Genomic DNA, 17,510 nt, shown 5'->3' on the forward strand with positions numbered 1-17,510 from the left:
ACGTAGGCCCCAGCAAACCCTCGCAACCCTGAAAACAGGGTCAGAAAATTAATGGATAGACAAGTGTGCCCAAACATTGGGCCACGGACCAGTATTTATAGTGAAATTTAATTGTAGATACTTTATGAGAAAATTAAATTCACTGTCAAATCAATCTCCAACAGCAGAGGGCGATGTGTATACTTTTTTTATAAAGCATTAAAACAGAAAAAAGGTACAAATATTTGAAAGCAAAAAAAGAACATTATCTCATTCATCCGACCGGTGAACATGTGAAAACTGGCTGGTTGCAGTTTGGCATAGCATGTGAAAAGGAGATAAAATCGATTAGCTTGTCCACTGACCCAGGGAAGAGAGCCTCCCCCTTTATAGCCCTGGTCATGCTACTGCCCTGACAGAGATGTCCAAGCCTTGGTGTCCCAAGGGGTCGCCCCTGGACACTGAGGTGAACAAAGTGGTGCCCTCCTGTCAAACTAAAGTCCTCAAAGCCCGAGCAGAACAACAGACCGTGCTGTGATGCTTCACTGCCTTCTGATTCCACAGGAGACAAAAAAAGATGTAGTGTCGGCCATCAAAAGAGCACATAGTGCATTAGAGCCCATACACAAAACACGAGAAAATGCAACACCCCATAGAAAACCTTTTTATGGAATATTTGAACCTCTGGTCAACAAAATTTATGCTTTTTGTAACCTTAAAGCATAAGCATCTCAATCTATTTCTGAACATATTACTGGTGAATAACTTTAAACATGTGTTGTTAATCAAAGCTGACAGATCTTGGTAGTTATTGAAGTTGTTTGGCTACAAAGTAAACATGGATTGCGGTAGATAACCAGATGAAATTTGCTTCTTACCAAAAGTGATTTGTAACACATCAGTCAGTTGTATTTTACAGACTTTAATGTGCTGTTGGCAAAATAAAGCCAAACATTATCCAACATCTGTTGTTTTTTCTCTTGGGATTCTTTGAAACAAAGGCCTGACAAAATCTTCACACCTGCTCGGAGCCCTCCAAACCTCTCTGTATAATTTTATCGCTTTGTTTTCCCCTCATGATTTCCACAGTCAAATTAGTGCTTTAGGAGCAGCTCTTTGATTCTTGGCTCACTGCACCGTATCTGACCCTGGAGGTCACCAAGTAGAAAGAAGTGGATGTGTCACCAAGAAGTTTTTCACTGTGTTACAATAATATTCCTTTAGGATGCTAAACCCAATCAAAAACAGGACATCCTGAGGAGGACCATGCTCTCTCTTCCTTGGCCTCACTCACTGGCTACTTCATGTTTTTGTGTTTGTGGAGGAGCGACAATCCCAGGAAGCTGCGAGATGGGTTCATCAAAGCTCCGAGTGGGGGGCCCCGGCTGCAGGATCACTGGAATGTAGCATTGGAAAGGAATCTCTACTGTCCTATTGTTCCCTTGTTTCCTCGGTCTCATCACACGCCGGCACGTCCAGTTCACTTACAGGTAAGCTGCTCTAATCAGCCGCACATTCTTTTCCACAGACACATTCTTTCCTCTGCTGCAACCCTGGCTGACCATCAACACTCATGCAAACACATTAAGTAGACAACTATTCAGACACTCACGTTCACAGGAGCGAAGTCATCAAGACAAATCTCTAAGGGCAAAATATAGGGTTTTCTTTTTCAAAGAAGAATCTGGAAATTTACAGTAATACGAAAACAATTTTTGGTAAGACATGCAGAGAAAACACCTCCAGATAAATTTTATGTCTAAATAAAAAGTATGTTTCCTTCAGTTTAACAGCGTTAATGTTTTTGTGTTTTATTACAAACTGCCTGACTTTTCTTCTTTGTGTCATGTACAGTAAGTGTCATTGACTCAGAACTACAACACGGACATGACAGCAGCCATCAGATCCAATCTGCTGAATATGTTGCAATTTGAACTTCATCAGGAAGGCCCTGCCTTTGATCACTTCTCCTCCCCTCATCTCTCCCATCCTGCAGGGGGTGAGAGGTCACCATCTAATGAGCTCCAGCATGGAAAAAAACGGGGGTAGCTTGTTGCTGTTAAGTTAAAAGGTGTGTAGGAGTCATGTACAAGAAGCACACAAACACTCGAGCGTACACACCTGACTACATCTGCCCTGTCCTGAACTCCTCTGAACATTTATTCAAGGTGGCTCTTTTCCTCACTAATTCCTTTAATGGTAATTATTAGATTGACCCCAAAAAATAGGAAAAAAATCTGCCCTCTTTATTTTAGTAGCTATTTCCCCCAATTAAAGCTGCAGTTTGTAGAATCCTCTCTCCGCTCTGTTTGGAAACCAAAACCGAAACTTAGCCTCTCTTACCGGTATATTTTGTGGAAGCCCTTTTTTTTTCTCCATAGAGACATGTAGGAATTTTAGCTTGTGTTATTGGAGAGTTTTCTGGTGTTTTAGAGACTCTAACATGAATCAACGTATCCCTCTGTCGTTATTGTCCTGAGCAGCGGCTGCTGCCGTCAGCTCGTCCCCACCAGAGATCACACAGAGGCGGCTGTGATCCCAGCTGCTGCTCAGGGCAGAGTGACAACCACTCCGCATACAGAGTGTTAAATGATTTCACCTTGGATAAGCTACTCTTAGGTTTACACGCGATTTATCCCGTCTGTTATCACTCTCCCTCTGACACCATTGTGTGTGACGGACTCTCCGCAGTCACGTGGATCCGCGAGGATGCAAAGCACTCCGTTCCTGCTCAGTGTTTGTGCCTTTCAACTGTTGCTTCTACCCCTCGGTTTGCCTTTTTCCACTTGATTTGCTGTGTAACTGTTGTGCCTAACGCCGCGATGGAGACTTCAAATTGAACGTCCGCCATGGCATTTGATACGTGAACGCGCCTGACGTCAGTCGAGCAGCCAATAGTAATGCTCAAAACAGCCCATGGAGCACATATGTTTGTAGAAAGATCTCTAATTGACTGAAGTCCAGCGTCACGCTCCTAAATTTATAAACTTCATTTACAGGGCCAGGAGAAGGAGAAGATTCACTGTCCACTCAGAACACTTTGGATTACATTAAGCTCAAAGATAATTATGGATTTTTGACCAAATGACGCCAAAAAAAACTTACATACTGCAGTATTAAGTTTTTAATACCCTTCCTTAGGGAGAGCTCGTGTTGGTTACAGGTACCGGATTGATGACAGATGATGACGATGCGCTGATCATTTCTGAATTGCAGGAATGGAAGAAGTTAATAAAATCAGGCTTTCCACAAAAACTAAAACAAAAAAAATAGCTATTTTAACTGTGGCTTGGACAGACTGCAATAATCTGATCAATAATCTGATCAGTAATCTCAACATGTTACATTGTTCATAAACGAAGGCGTTTCAAATTAAAAGTACGCTTTATCATTTTCACGGATTTCAATGACATTTACAGGCATTGGGAAAACTTTATGTTTTGTGATTTCTAGACAATCCAAAAAAAAAACATCATGGCCCAGTCCGCTTACTTGGCTTCAGACCGCCTTCATTGACAAACTACGTGCTTTTGTTTGATTTATGCGCGGTGGGCGTGTCAGGAGCCTGGACCGGAGAATATGCGCAGGGAAGAAGCGCGTAACTGCAGGCGCGTAAAAAAGTGCCAAAATCTAGACCGGAAAATAGGGCCCTTAGTACTTTAAACATGTTTGGAAAATGTATCAAGTGAATTTTTGTCCTTAAAAATTTAATGTATTTGGATCTTTAATTTTTTTTTTTTTTTTATACTATTATTTTTATTTTGTAATATGCAACAAAATATGAAACAGGGGGCTGAGTAAGATAAAAATCACAAGAATGGATAAAAAAGATCAAATAAATGCAAAAGTTAAGTAGCGCGCTACAGTTTTTGACTCAGGTATTGTTCAGTGTCTTTGTTTGTGACAATCCCATCTTTCCAGTATTCATCCCCTTTATTCTTTTAAAGCCTCAGTGTAAAAGTAATTTTCTCCACGCTGCAGATAGAGTTTATGATGTTTATATAGAGTCTTAAAGATAGGGGTTCTTCTGGAGCCAGCACTTACTTATTGCTTTTTGACTTGCTATTCTGAATATCATGATCCCTAATGATAAGTAGGAAAACATCAGTTAACAAAAAAAAAAAAAAAAAAAAAAAAAAAAAAAAAATGGAGTGACAGGCCTAATTTTTCAAAGCATTTATAGACATAATCAGATACAGTGATTTTCTTGATAAAGCATTTTTTTCCCACAATGTGATAAAAGTGACTTCATCTATGAGACATGAGGCCATGAGTGCGGAGCTGTGATTGGACCACCTGCTCCAGGTAATTGATTGGGGTGTATAGAATGATTGAGTTTCTTTAATTAACTAACAGACGTTTCTTCTCAAAGCATGCCAAGCAGCACTAACTTCAAAGTGTGTCATTAACAGCCGGAGTGGACTGCACCATCAGCAATCTGTTGACATTATATCTCCACAGACATCATAACGACGCACAAATCATTCTTGTGTCAGAGCGAGTTCTTTCAATTCAGCTAATTCATCACAGACCAATTTCTGTTGGGGGAATGGGTGACATGGGTGCCTTTGTTTAGCGCACATACAATACTTAACAACTCACACACACACCAAATTATCAGCACGTACACTTTGTCTGCTCTTTTTCAAGCACAAACACACACACTATAAAAATATGCTAGCTTGGGACGGCTGTGTTGATAATGACCTCAGCCTTGGCACTGTCCGGGGCCCGGACAGATTGGTGACTTTTGTGTGGACTCCCTATCTCAAACTCCATGACCTTTAGGGGAAGAAGAAAGCAGAAATGCCTTTTTTATTTAGAAGAGGTATGGCTTACTCATTGTTCTGCACTGGTACAATTTCCCTGTGGTAAACACACAGTGGTTCCCAGGCTTGATATGCTGCTGTACACTCTCCGCCTCCATCTTCATCCATCCCTTGGTGTTCCCACACTGCCCTGCCTTGTCTCCTGTGCCGGCACAATCCCACCCTCCCCTTCCTCTTCAGCACCATTAGTGCATGAACACTACTATCAGAGTCAAAAAAATACTATGCATTACGAAAATGCTTCACATAGGAAGGATGGAGGAAACCAAAGATCACAAAAAAATTAAACACAGGAGAGAAATCCCCTGAGCATGATAGCGGCATCCGGACCAGAGAATGGACTAATGACAAGGCTCTAGCTGCCTGGTTACCAAAAACAAGGGCCATCCTTCAAGTGAGTGACACTAGTGCATAAACAAACCACTAACCTCATGAGCTCTCATTTTACGCCCCTAGACTGAGTCCTCGACAACGCTTTACCATCAGGAGCCTTCCAAAAAAAAGGCCATTGCTTGTATGTGTGTGAGAGACCAACACATTCTCTATCACATTAGTGTCAAACTTAAGGCCCGGGGGCCAAATCCGGCCCTTTAGACCATCCAATTCGGCCCGTAGGAGAAAGTTTAAGAAAAGACAGAAAAAACATGAATTGTGTAAATTATCAAATTATTTACTTGTCAATACACTAATTCTATGAATCTCAACAATATTAGGAGGATCACAATTTAATTTCCTCACGCTTTCATGACATGACGACAGTCCTTTTAAATCTGACATTGTTCAAAGGACTCAATTTTCCTGAAATTACTTCTCATAGTTTCGCAAAAATAAATAAAAATGAGTCACAAAATTAATGATCCTGAAGCGACTGATATCTGTTACTTTTTGCTTGGATTGATATTTTCAGTGCTTTACCCACCTTATGTATCAATTATACATCAAAGTGCAAACTTTGGGAAATGATTGTTGAATTTTCTTGTTTTCCCGCGTAAAAAAATTCAACTACTTTATATTTGCCCCCTAAACTAAAATAAGTTTGACACCCCTGCTCTATAAGACGAGGAAAGTGAGATGTTTAGTTATGGTAAGGGTACTTACTTAAGTCACAGTCAAACTGATCCCTGTCCCCTCATAACCACCAACACGTACTGCTTTAAAACACAGCCAATACTCCAAATGTTGGCCAGTATTGTGAGTGCTGGCATGTGTGTATACCGTATGTATTTATTTCTTATCGGTTAAGACAATAACCTTTACACCCCCAACATTATACACCTCTGACAATACCCATCTCTCAAAGTCAATCAACCTGTGAGAACTAACCAGTGAAACCACTCAGTGATCAGATACAGTAAGTCTTTCTGATCCCTAAGAACCCTTTACAGCAGTGGTTCCCAAACAGGGGTATGTGTACCCCTAGGGGTACAGGAGCACATTGCAGGGGGTACTCAGAAAGATTAAACAATTCATTTAAAAGAATAAGGATATGTTCCTAATTCTTTTTTTAGGCTATTTTTGGACAAATATACCACAAACTAACAGTACTATTGCTCAATAAAATACGATATGTTCTCGTAATTTATTGAAACAGGATTATTTTATGCTGTAGCGGCCATTTTTATCACACGTCTGCCAATAGGAGACAATAACATAGGGATGTCCCGATACAACATTTTCATTTCCGATATGATACCAATATTGCAGCCTTGCGCATCAGCCGACACCGATATTGATTCGATATCAGCATGAAGCATACATACTTTTTTCTCCTCTTCTTCTTCAATAAAAAAATAATTACTTATTTTGTAGAGTGGAATGTTAGAAAAGCTTGATCAAGTGTTGTTACTCAAACAGAGAACAATAGTAAATTATTGTATAAGAAAAACTGACCATGTATTATTAACCAATTGGTTACATACATTTTAACCTTCAACATAATATCTACAGTATTCTACAATTGAATAAAATAAAAATAAAAATAAATAAAAAAATTGGTAAATCCGGAAATTTAAATCCGATATTCATTTTCAGGCTAATATCGGACCGATATCGATATCGGAACACCTCTACAATAATTAGCTACATTTTACAAATGAGAATATATTTATTTACTACTGAATTAATCACATAAAAGTTGTAGTTTTAACTAAATTCCACTTTAAATTGTAGATTTAGTCTTAGGGAACCAATGTTCCGAGACACATTTAGGGGTTTAGGAGAGTCCGCTGTTCTACAAATGAAAAAGCATATGAAGTTATTGAAAGGATACTCATGATATAAAGTGTAGGTACAAAATGATTTGACAAAAATGTGAAGGGGGTACACAATACAAAAAGATTGGGAACCACTGCTTTACAGCAACTTATTGACATAAGTCGAAAACATACATTTTTACTGGTATAGATAAACATTTACAATACCTTTATTATATGGCCAGTACATTGACACCATACACTGTTATGACTGTACTTTCAGCTCATGTTTTTGTTGTTCTCTTATCTAAAGTGTGGTTTTTATCAGAGATATAAAAACAACTCTGCACCTAGTGGAATAGACAATAGTATTAGATTATCATTGTTATTGGGTTATTAGATTTACCTTCATTTGAAAGTTTTAGACATTCTTTGTAAAGCCATGGATGATCTGTGATACTCTGCTGTACACCCTGAGTTACCTGATAAACTCAACCAATCAATGCTCTTGAACAGGATGTAGGAGTTTATCAACGTTTTATCTGTTTTAATCATGAAACATCATTTCAATCTCAAACTTGTCCACTCTGAGCCTTAGGTATATGCCGATAGATAATGCGTCACTGACAGCTATGTTGTTTGTCTTCTTGTCATTGCGTAACATTGATCTAATTCTAATGTCTGTTGGATGGATGAAGTTGCTTGGAGGAGCTTTCCTTTAAGTGTAATCTTTTTTTTTAATCAATTTATCTAAAATGTATAAAGAAAACCTTTTCAAAGTCTAAAATGACACTCTGCTAGAGATTTAAGTGCTTTCTCCAGTCATGATCCCCAATGATTCTTGACCCAGCAAACCAAAGAAGGGAAGTTTTATGAACGGAGCCGTTTGCTCAGAACAGAATACAGGCCAAGTGCCGCTCCGGGACAACAAGGGCCATTTTAATGGGCTCTGTATTTTACTCTTCTTACGCCTGCCTGCTCCCTCTCACCTTTTAAATGGCCCGATCTATTAAGCGTTTTAATGAGCTCCGCCGGACAAACATGAGATGCATGGCCCATTGCACAAAGTAAGGGAGGACAAGGCGCACTGAGAGACAGGACACACACACAAGAAAACACGAGTTAATAGATGTGACTTATTATTTCTGCTGACATGGGTTTGGTCTAAATAAGGGACGAGGGCAATGATAAGTGACAGAATAATGTAGAAAAGGAAAAAAAATAACAATCCCTCATGTTAGGCCTATGAGACAAACTGGATTGTCACTTGTTAAACTTCCAATTGTTTGCACGATACTTCATTACTATTTTTTTTTTTTTTTTTTAATAGTACCATCTTAAGGGGATCTTGTAGGTTTTATTTCCAACTGGTTTTCAACCCTTTTAAACACATCATATTAAGGGTTTTATTGAGACACAAATATGCAAAGTAAGCCTTTAATTGTGCTTACCAAACCAGTTTGGATTCCCCCTTCATCGTATGCTGTGGCCAACCAAGCAGCCCAGGCTGAGGCCTGCACGCCTTGGCCTTACGTATTTGGGAGTTTTTGTGGCGCGCCGCATTACATCTGGACGTGCGGACTAATCAGTCTGCCTCCATCAATCACTCTTACGTTTACCACCTCTCCATCACCTCCTCTATTACATGCACCCCCTCCTTTTTCTTCTTCTTTTTTTTTTTTTTTTATCACACGAGTGTTCTGCAAGGAGGGAGGCACACACACTGAACGCATTTACCAGCAGAACCCTTATGAGGGGTCTGGGAATTTAAATATTCACTGTTGACACTGCACAGACCTGGCTGTGGGCCAGGGTAGACCCTTTACTTTAGGGCTGCAGAACATCCCCTCATGACTCACTTAAGAAACTCTTTAAGAATATTAGATGCACAACCACTAAGCTCTGAGACCTTTTCAACAGTGGGGTGTTTTAAATGAAGCCAGAAACTGCTTTTAAAGAAACGTTTTTCTGCTAATAATAATAATAATAATAATAATAATAATAATAATAATAATAATAAAGAGTGTCTGCCATGCAGAGAAAACATATACTTCATCCTGTGCTGCTGTTCGTCATTCAAACACTTATGAAATAAACTTGTAATGTTCATATTTCATTTTGTAATCACATTTCAATTCATGGTGTTTGGTATGTTTTTATAGAGTGAGATGAATTAAACTTGTTGCCTGAGGATGGGTTGTATATTTTCTACCTGTACTGTAATAGTCTATCATTTTTCTTCTTCTTATTATTTTTTTTTTAAACACAATACAAGCATGATATGTCCAAAACAATATATTATATTATTATTGCGAGCATATTAACAGTATTAAAATTATTTAAACATTTTTTTTTTTTTTTTAATAAAATAACTTGTAAAATACAATGATGGAGGCCTGGATTCTTTGTCTAAAATCTTGGATATAAACTTTTAAAGAAAAAAACAAAAACGGATGAAGTGCGAATGTTAACTGGGGGGAAAAAAAAAACTTAAATTAGGCATAAAGAACGGAGAAATACACACAAACCTACGATCAAACTTGAATAATACAAAAGATTTACACAACTAAAGTGAAATATATTCATCTTAATTTATTATAAATCGATGAATCCGCACAAACTCTCTCTCTCACACACACACACACACGCACGCACGCACACACACACACACACGTTGTCTCTCACACACAGCTGATAGCAATCAAGTAATTACATTAACTACATAGGACAAACGTGTGACTGGGACAGAAGAACATACGCTGATGTATAAATGTGGTAAAACGGATTTTTTTTCACTCTCTCGGTTAACAGTAAACAATGTGTGCATAAATCTAATAGTTTAAATCGTATATTCCTTTAAGACAATTAATTAAAAAAAAAAAAAAAAAAAAGCTTTAAACTACTCCACTCACATACACAGAGTTACATACAAAACACACCCTCTGTAACGTGTCCTATGCGCATCTTTAGTCCTGGTTTTCTTCTTGTTTCTCTCCGTTTGTCCGGTAAACACAGAGCTGACAGCGACAGCCTCGCAGAGCGGAAAAAAGCGAGCATCCAGCCGGTGAACGACCAGGACGTGGGACTTAAAGTTAAACACGCTACAGCGCCCACTACATGCAACCAGCAGCTCCCATTACAGAGCTGGAATACACGGACTGGAGCGGAAAAGTTGCTCCATCACGATCTCAACTATCAACTTTTCCTCATCATCTCGTGATCGCGTTGAAATATTAATACTTGTCCCGCAGTTTAACAAGCAAATGCTTAGTTTTTTTTTCTTCTTTTTTTTGGGTTAGAATAAGACTTTCTAAAAACACAGACAGTGCATATATATGTATTTAAAGGTGACATGTAAGAAAAGGAAAAAGAAAAGGGATGTTGCACCTACTCGTGGCCAGTTTCCGTGCCCTGCCTTTGGACCTCATGGTGCCAGTCTCTCTCTCTCTCTCTCTCTCTCCCTCTTTCTCTCTCTGCGTGGGTTTGTTTGGATTTTTTCCTCAATCTTTTTTCCGCCTTTTTGGTTTTTTTTCTCTCTTCTCTGTCCTTTTTCTCTTGGTTTCTCAATCCAATCGCGCTATCTCTCCAGCATTGTCAGTCTGGACACCTTCGCACATGCGCACAGCCCCGAAAACTGCCGGCAGCAAGTGGCAAGGAGAAAAGTTTAGGACATGTTTTTTTTTTTTTTTTTTTTTTTTACCACTTTGATATTAGGATGATGTGGTCAAAGTAGTGGCGTTTCTTGCCTGATTTTTTTTTTTTTTTTTTTTTTTTTTTTTAAATACCAAGTGTCCAAATGTGTTTCTAAACTTTATATATGTTTTCATTGCAACTTATTTCAGAAAAAAAAAAAAAAAAAATCTCAATTTACATCCCAAAAACTGACCCTTTATTGGACACCAATCTTAATTTTAAAACATTTTAACAAAGCAAACATTTTTATTTATTCTTTTTTTTTTTTTTTTTTTTTTCATATGCGTCAAAAAGTCACCCCCCTTCTCCGCCCCTCCCTCAGTGCTCACCCTTTCTTACTAAGTGAAGTCACATTAATCAATGTTCCCTTGATTTACCAATGGCGGGTGAGCTCATTAACGGCTTTATATTTTTTAATTGTGTTTTGAAGATTTTTCCAGACTCCAGCAAATGAATAGAAAGGTACCCCCCCACCACCACCACCCCCACCTTCCCCTCTCTCCCTCCCACCCCTGCGTGACCACCTCACTGACAGCTATAGGCTAATAATAAAGTGGCCACGTGTTTCTATAAGAAAAAAAAATAAAGAAATAAAAGCTATGTTCGTATTAATATATTGTTAATGTTGTCGGAAGTTGAATTTCACAACTTGGAAACTTCTAATGAATCTAAAATAGTTTATTTTCTTTAACTTGATTTCAGAATGAGAACAGATTTTGTTTGATGTGAATGTATATTTACATTATTTTTAATAATATATATTTTTTAAAAATTAATAAAGATATACTCAAATTAATACCTGCAATAGAATTCGGGGGGGAAAAAACATACATTTACTACTAAATCTGTGAAAAAGGGTGTAATGCGTCACTAACACTTGCATGACTGACTGCGCCCTATCAGTGCTCAGTCAAACAAAGCATAATTAAAGTAATAACCAATTAATTAGATCCGCTAGAAATGATGCTGACCCTGCAGGTGAACCCAGTAATGGGTTGTGATCGGAGCAATTGATTTAAATGTCTGTTGAAATTGACTGAAGTCATGACACTGAGACATAAAAAAAAAAAAAAAAACATCAATAAGTGAAAGGTGCAGCATTGAACAGGATACACCAAATATTTTAAAAATAAAACAAGTTCATATAAGAATACAGCAGGTGTGTCAAACAAATTTTATTTTAGAGGCCAAATAAGGAGCAGTTTAATATCGGCCACAGATGTTATGATCGAAAATAAGTAATTTCAACATGATTGTCCCATATGTTATATAATATGTAAGAAATAGATATCAGTCCCAACAGGTTATTCACTTTAAATGTCTTGGATTTTGCGACAAATTTCTATTTAATTGAAGCAAATATTTTGTAAATTTCCACAATGATTTATGTTTTCTCTGTCATTTTTTTTTTTAACTTTTTCTTGCGGGCCGAATTGGATGTTTCAAAGGGCCGCATTTGGCCCCCGGACCTTTAATTTGACACTTGTGCACTTAAGGGTCACTCCTGTCTCTGGTTATAACTAATATATTAGCTAATGTGGTCGCACCATGCATATACCTGTAATGACATAAATGGGTGCGATTAAGTGTTTGTTTTTACTGATTGAGAATTGGTGACGCAAAGGGAGGACGTGTGCGCGCGCGCGCGTGTCTGGGTGGGTTCATTAGTTTAAATGGAAACATTTTATTTATTTATTTATTTATTCATTTATTTATTTTTTGCTTATGAATAAACAAACTAAATGCTCACAGTGGACTCCTCGCACACTCCTACACTGCTTAAACTATCTTATTTTTAATTGCATCTCCAAATAAGAAAAGCCTTTAAATGTATTGTATCATTATTATTCTCTAAATGGCGGAGTTGGTGCGACACAAACGTGGCTTATAATAATAATTATTAGAAATTAATTGGAAGCGCGACTCCCCCTCTGATTCACCAGACATTACACATTCATATAAACGACCCTGCGTTCAATATCTAACGTAAAGACAGTAAATAATCCTCGTCCAAGCAGCAGCAGCGACATACTGGTGTCCCTGTATAATATTCCAGTTGTGCACTGGCGTGTTAAGGCGATAAGGGGTTAAAACATTACATTATGTGTATTAGCGGACTGGGCTGTGCTGGGCTGTGTTGGCCGACTAAGGAAAAGTGAAAGGGAGCCTCCGGCGCAAGGAAATTACCGGCGCCCGTATGACCTTTGAGCAAGGCAATCAATCACATGATCAACAGGGATATTTATCACTGCTTTGGCCAACCAGAAACAAAGCTAAAATATGTCAAAGGAGGTCAGCACCTTTGTATAATAATAATAATAATAATAATAATAATAATAATAATAATAATAATAATAATAAATGGAATTCTGTAAAAGGCCGGACCTCTTCACCGTTTTAGGCTTTTTATTGTTGCATATAAGAAACAAACACGCCTTTTTTTTCTTTTATTAATTTTTTATTTTTTTTTACAAGATTAACCTATTATTTGTTAGCCTATGTATTATTTATTTACACACATTTAATCGCACACAAAAATCATGTGTATTTCCGCTAGAGGGAACAAGGCCTAAACCTACGTATTTAGGCCGGCGCATGCTGCCCCTTTGTGGAGAAATATTAGCCTAATCCCGCACCCATCTAATGCTATAAATTGTCATGTAATCCTGAAGATAGTAATCTGTATATGTACTAGTGTAAAATGCCGTGAGCTTTTCAAAGTAGAAAAATGTTTTCTTCTCAGATAAGAAGATCACACAGAACGGGAGGCGCTTTTATACATTTATAAAATAAAATACAATAAAATAAATAATCGATAAATTTTCATGTTGATTTCAACAAGAAAATAAATAAATAAATAAACTCAAATTAATAAAGCGATATACGGTTTTCATTTTTTTAAATTTTTTTTTCTTCAAATGAAAGGATTATTTGCTGTATTTATCTGAGTTTTTTGATAATCTTTGAAAATGTCAAATAAAATCACAGTGCGCAGGCGCTCAGACAAAAATGTGCAAAATGATCCAATGGAGATTAGCTTTGGTTTTTGGCAACTTACTAAAGTGTAAATATTAATGTTAGCAATAGTGTGAATTATGTGCAGACAGCAATTGTTTATGGAGTTGGTTTTTTTTTTTTAAATATATATATTTTGTGACTTTATTTCCTGTTAGTTTTCAGTTATCTATTTTTTTACAACCAAAGAATTGGTAACTTTTATATCTCTGAGGTAATAATATGCATATTATGATATTTTAAAGATGAGATAAAAGTAGATAAATATCAGATTTAACACGATTGCAAAATTCTATATATATATATATATATGTGTGTGTGTGTGTGTGTGTGTAGCCTTTTTATATTCAGTGCCAAGTGATATTTGGAAATAAATTGCAAATGCAGCACTGATGGCGGCATTTAAATATCAGTTTGGTCAAAGTTTATATAAAGTATTCAACGCGGCAGAATCATAGGTTTGTTTTTTTTTTTTTAATTCAATGCTACCCTCTAGTGGACAACATCCAAAATGGTTTCAAATACTATAAAAAAGAGGAGAAAATAAAAAAGCTGAGGAAGAACTGTTTCCAAGCATTGATCCAACACAAAACTCAAAATCAGGGACACAAATTTTCTTGGAAAAAAACATACTGAATGATATAATTTTAATACACTCGCTCATTGTCTAATACATGATTGTGAAGCTTAGGAATAGATTAAAGGAATAAAGTCTAAAGATATGGACAAAGTGGCAGATAAATGTCAGGGCTTGCCTCAGGTTAAAGTAAAGTGCATTTTAACAGCTGCTTAGACTCAGTGTCCAGCATGAGAGATAGATTATACGATGAGCTCTGGAGACAATTTGTGGAAGTAGTATTGATGGGGTTGGTGTTGGCTGTGGACACATTTATCTCAAAGGTCTGCTTTAAAAGAACACACTTACAATAGCTGAAGATACAAAGTCATCCCATCAATTTTGCACTGATGTTTCTCTTGCTCCAGTCACGTCAACAGGGAGAGTTGACAGGTAATCAATAAGAGAGTCGATCAGGTTTATTTATTTCTGCTTCCAGTAACATCGGATAGTTGCCAAGTTCCCGGTTGCCAAGGTAATTACAGGAACATGCAGATAGATGGAATGCTTAGCACACAAATCAAGCATCCCTGCATGTGAAAGAAAACAGGTGACCATTGTGAATATGTCAAGTTAAAATAAGTTTGAAGCTCTGAAAAGGTCTTCATTCATCATCCTCTACTGTGGTTCAGAGACTGAAAATCACACACACACTTATTTACTCTTGTGGAAATTCAGAGACTTAAATTAACTCAACACAGGATTACCGGGACAGAATCCACACAAACACGGGAAGGATGTGTGCACATATTCCTCCCAGGATTACAGACCTCTAAATCACTGCATAGCAACAGTTCTATAACACATTAAATAGGCAACAATCTAATAAAGCAGGGGTGTCAATTTCCTTTTAGTTCAGGGGCCAAATACGGAGCAGTTAGATCTCAAGTGGGCCACAGGTTATATGTGGGAAAACTTATTATTTCAACATTATTGTGCCCTAGTTTGCTCTTCTACATATATATAAAATACTAAATATTAGGTAAGAAACCGGCCATATCCAAACAATAAGTGATAGATATCAGTCCCAACAGGGTCTTCACTTTAGATTTCCTAAATTTTGGGTCCAATTTCTATTTAATCAAGGGAAATGTGTCATAATTTGAGGAAAAGTGAAGGATTTTGTAAGAATTTGGATTTTTTTTCTAACTGTTTAGCCTTAAAAATCCAATAATTCATGTTTTCTCTGTCATTTTATTTTCTCCTATAAAATGATTATGTCACAGCTGTTAATAATTTTAGTAAAGAGATGAAAATTCCTTTTGAAATGACCGTTAGAAATGGTAAATGGCAGAGAGCTCTGCAATAAATCATCCAGATTTGCTTCAATTACTTTTCTAAATAATGAAATATGTATTTCATAATATTGTTTAATGTTATATAGTAAAGTAACATATTATGCTCCACGGGCGTGTCACTGATGACAAAGATGAGGGGGGCAGTGGTTTATCCAAAGCTTACTCTGTCTTTTGGAAAAACATGGTGAGGTAAATGTATTTGCAAAACATATTTCCTATACATAATGCAATTCAATGTTTTTTATACAATAAATAATTGAATAAAAGTGAATCATTTAGAAAACAATAAAAACATTAAACAGAGTTTGAAATCAAGAATACAAATTATTGAAAATCTCACCATCTTTTATAAGCACCAGAGAACATGAGAGCTGTTACCTTAGATTTAACTCAGACTTAGTGTCCAGTCTGCTGGAGATAAACGCATGGACCAGTTTCTCCTGATCTTTCTGAGTCATTAAACCTTTCACTATGGATATGTTCCTTAGGTGGTAGAAGGCTGAATGTGACTGCTAAATGTCAGATCGACTTGGTCTTTAGCTTTTAAAGATCAAGACTCAAGGTACTCGCTGACAGCTGTCCTCTCTTCATTGTTACCAAAGACAATCACCTCCATCTTGTCATGATTTAGTTGAAGGAAGTTTTCACTCATCCAGCAGTTTACCTTTTCTAAGCGGTCTCACATCTCAATGGGACCAAAATCTTAGTTGGGTTTTAGTTTACCTGTTTGTGCAAAAGTTGATTCATCTGTGCATCATCTGCATAGCTCTGATAAGTAACCTAGCTCTCTGTAGAATTTTATCTAAAGGAAGCAAATAAAGGCTGAACAGAAGTGGTCCAAAAACAGAGCCATGAGGAACCCCACAGGATAGTGTTAATCTCTCATATTCAAAGTTTACTATGCTTACTGTAATGGTTTGCAAACACAAAATAGGACCTAAGAGCAGCACTAAGATAGTATAGTGAGTTTTACAGTTTGATGGGGTTTTATTGAAGGGTGGGAAGAGGAGTTGATCCCAGGTGCAGTGGTGATGAAGATCAATGGGAGGCTGGGACTGGGAGCAAGGGTGAAGTGGTTGGGCAGTGAGGAGGAGTTTGGTGAGCAGAGCACTGGAAGGGAAGAAAGATTTGGGTAAGTTTGAGGCACAGACTTGCATAGATCAATAAACTTGTGAGAGACGCCTGAAATACCACTCAGGAAGGTGGATGAACTGGTGCCATTGCCGAGCCCCAGCAGGGCTTAAATCCAGCTGCAGGTCATCAACGCTGTTCAGGGCCAGGTGCGTTGCTCTCCTGGAGACTCACGGCAGCCCCGCCCAATAATAACTTCACTGTTCCAAGTAGGACTTAAGCAATTGTAGTACTTTTCTATTTAGTCCAACCCACGTTTTCAATCTATGCAACAAAATAGTATGATCTACAGTGTCAAATGCAACACTGAGATCCAATAGAATGAGAACAGATACTTTTCCTGAATCAGCCTCATGTCTTTGATCACGTTGATCAGAGCAAATAGACTCAGTTGGTTGAAGACCACCTTCTGAATGATCTAAAGGAAGGTTGCTGATTGGTCTGTAGTTAGCCAGTATAGAAGCATCCATTGTTCTCCTTTTTAATAGCGGGTTCACAGCAGCTATTTTCAGGGATTTTGGTACGGTGCCTGACTGGAATGAGCAGTTAATTATCTGACACAAATCACACTGTGCAACAGTTTTAAATAAGTTTGATGGTTTTGTGTCAAGGCGACGCATTGATGGATTCGGCTGCTGAACAGTTTCCTCTATTGTTTTAGGATTCACTGTAATAAACATTGTTGTTGACTCATCTTTTAGTGATTGAAGCTGTTTGAGCTATTTGTTATTTTGTTGGTTTATGCTGATGTTTGACC

The 17,510-nt window shown here is 37.5% G+C and overlaps 1 protein-coding gene across 7 annotated transcripts in view; it reads right to left on the reverse strand.

Moving 5' to 3' along the window:
• Positions 1–10,599, reverse strand: part of mecom (MDS1 and EVI1 complex locus) — a 173,128-nt gene extending 162,529 nt beyond the window's left edge. For all 7 annotated transcript variants that reach the window (XM_028463945.1, XM_028463944.1, XM_028463941.1 and 4 more), the window contains exon 1: positions 10,392–10,599. In XM_028463945.1, coding sequence (XP_028319746.1) covers positions 10,392–10,428 — 37 coding nt within the window. In that variant the 5' untranslated portion in view covers positions 10,429–10,599. The remainder of the gene's footprint in view (positions 1–10,391) is intronic.
• Between the last annotated feature and the right edge of the window lie 6,911 nt (positions 10,600–17,510).

This window comes from Gouania willdenowi, chromosome 13 (genome assembly GCF_900634775.1).
Source record: "Gouania willdenowi chromosome 13, fGouWil2.1, whole genome shotgun sequence".
In the NCBI taxonomy this organism is placed as follows: Eukaryota; Metazoa; Chordata; class Actinopteri; order Blenniiformes; family Gobiesocidae; genus Gouania; species Gouania willdenowi.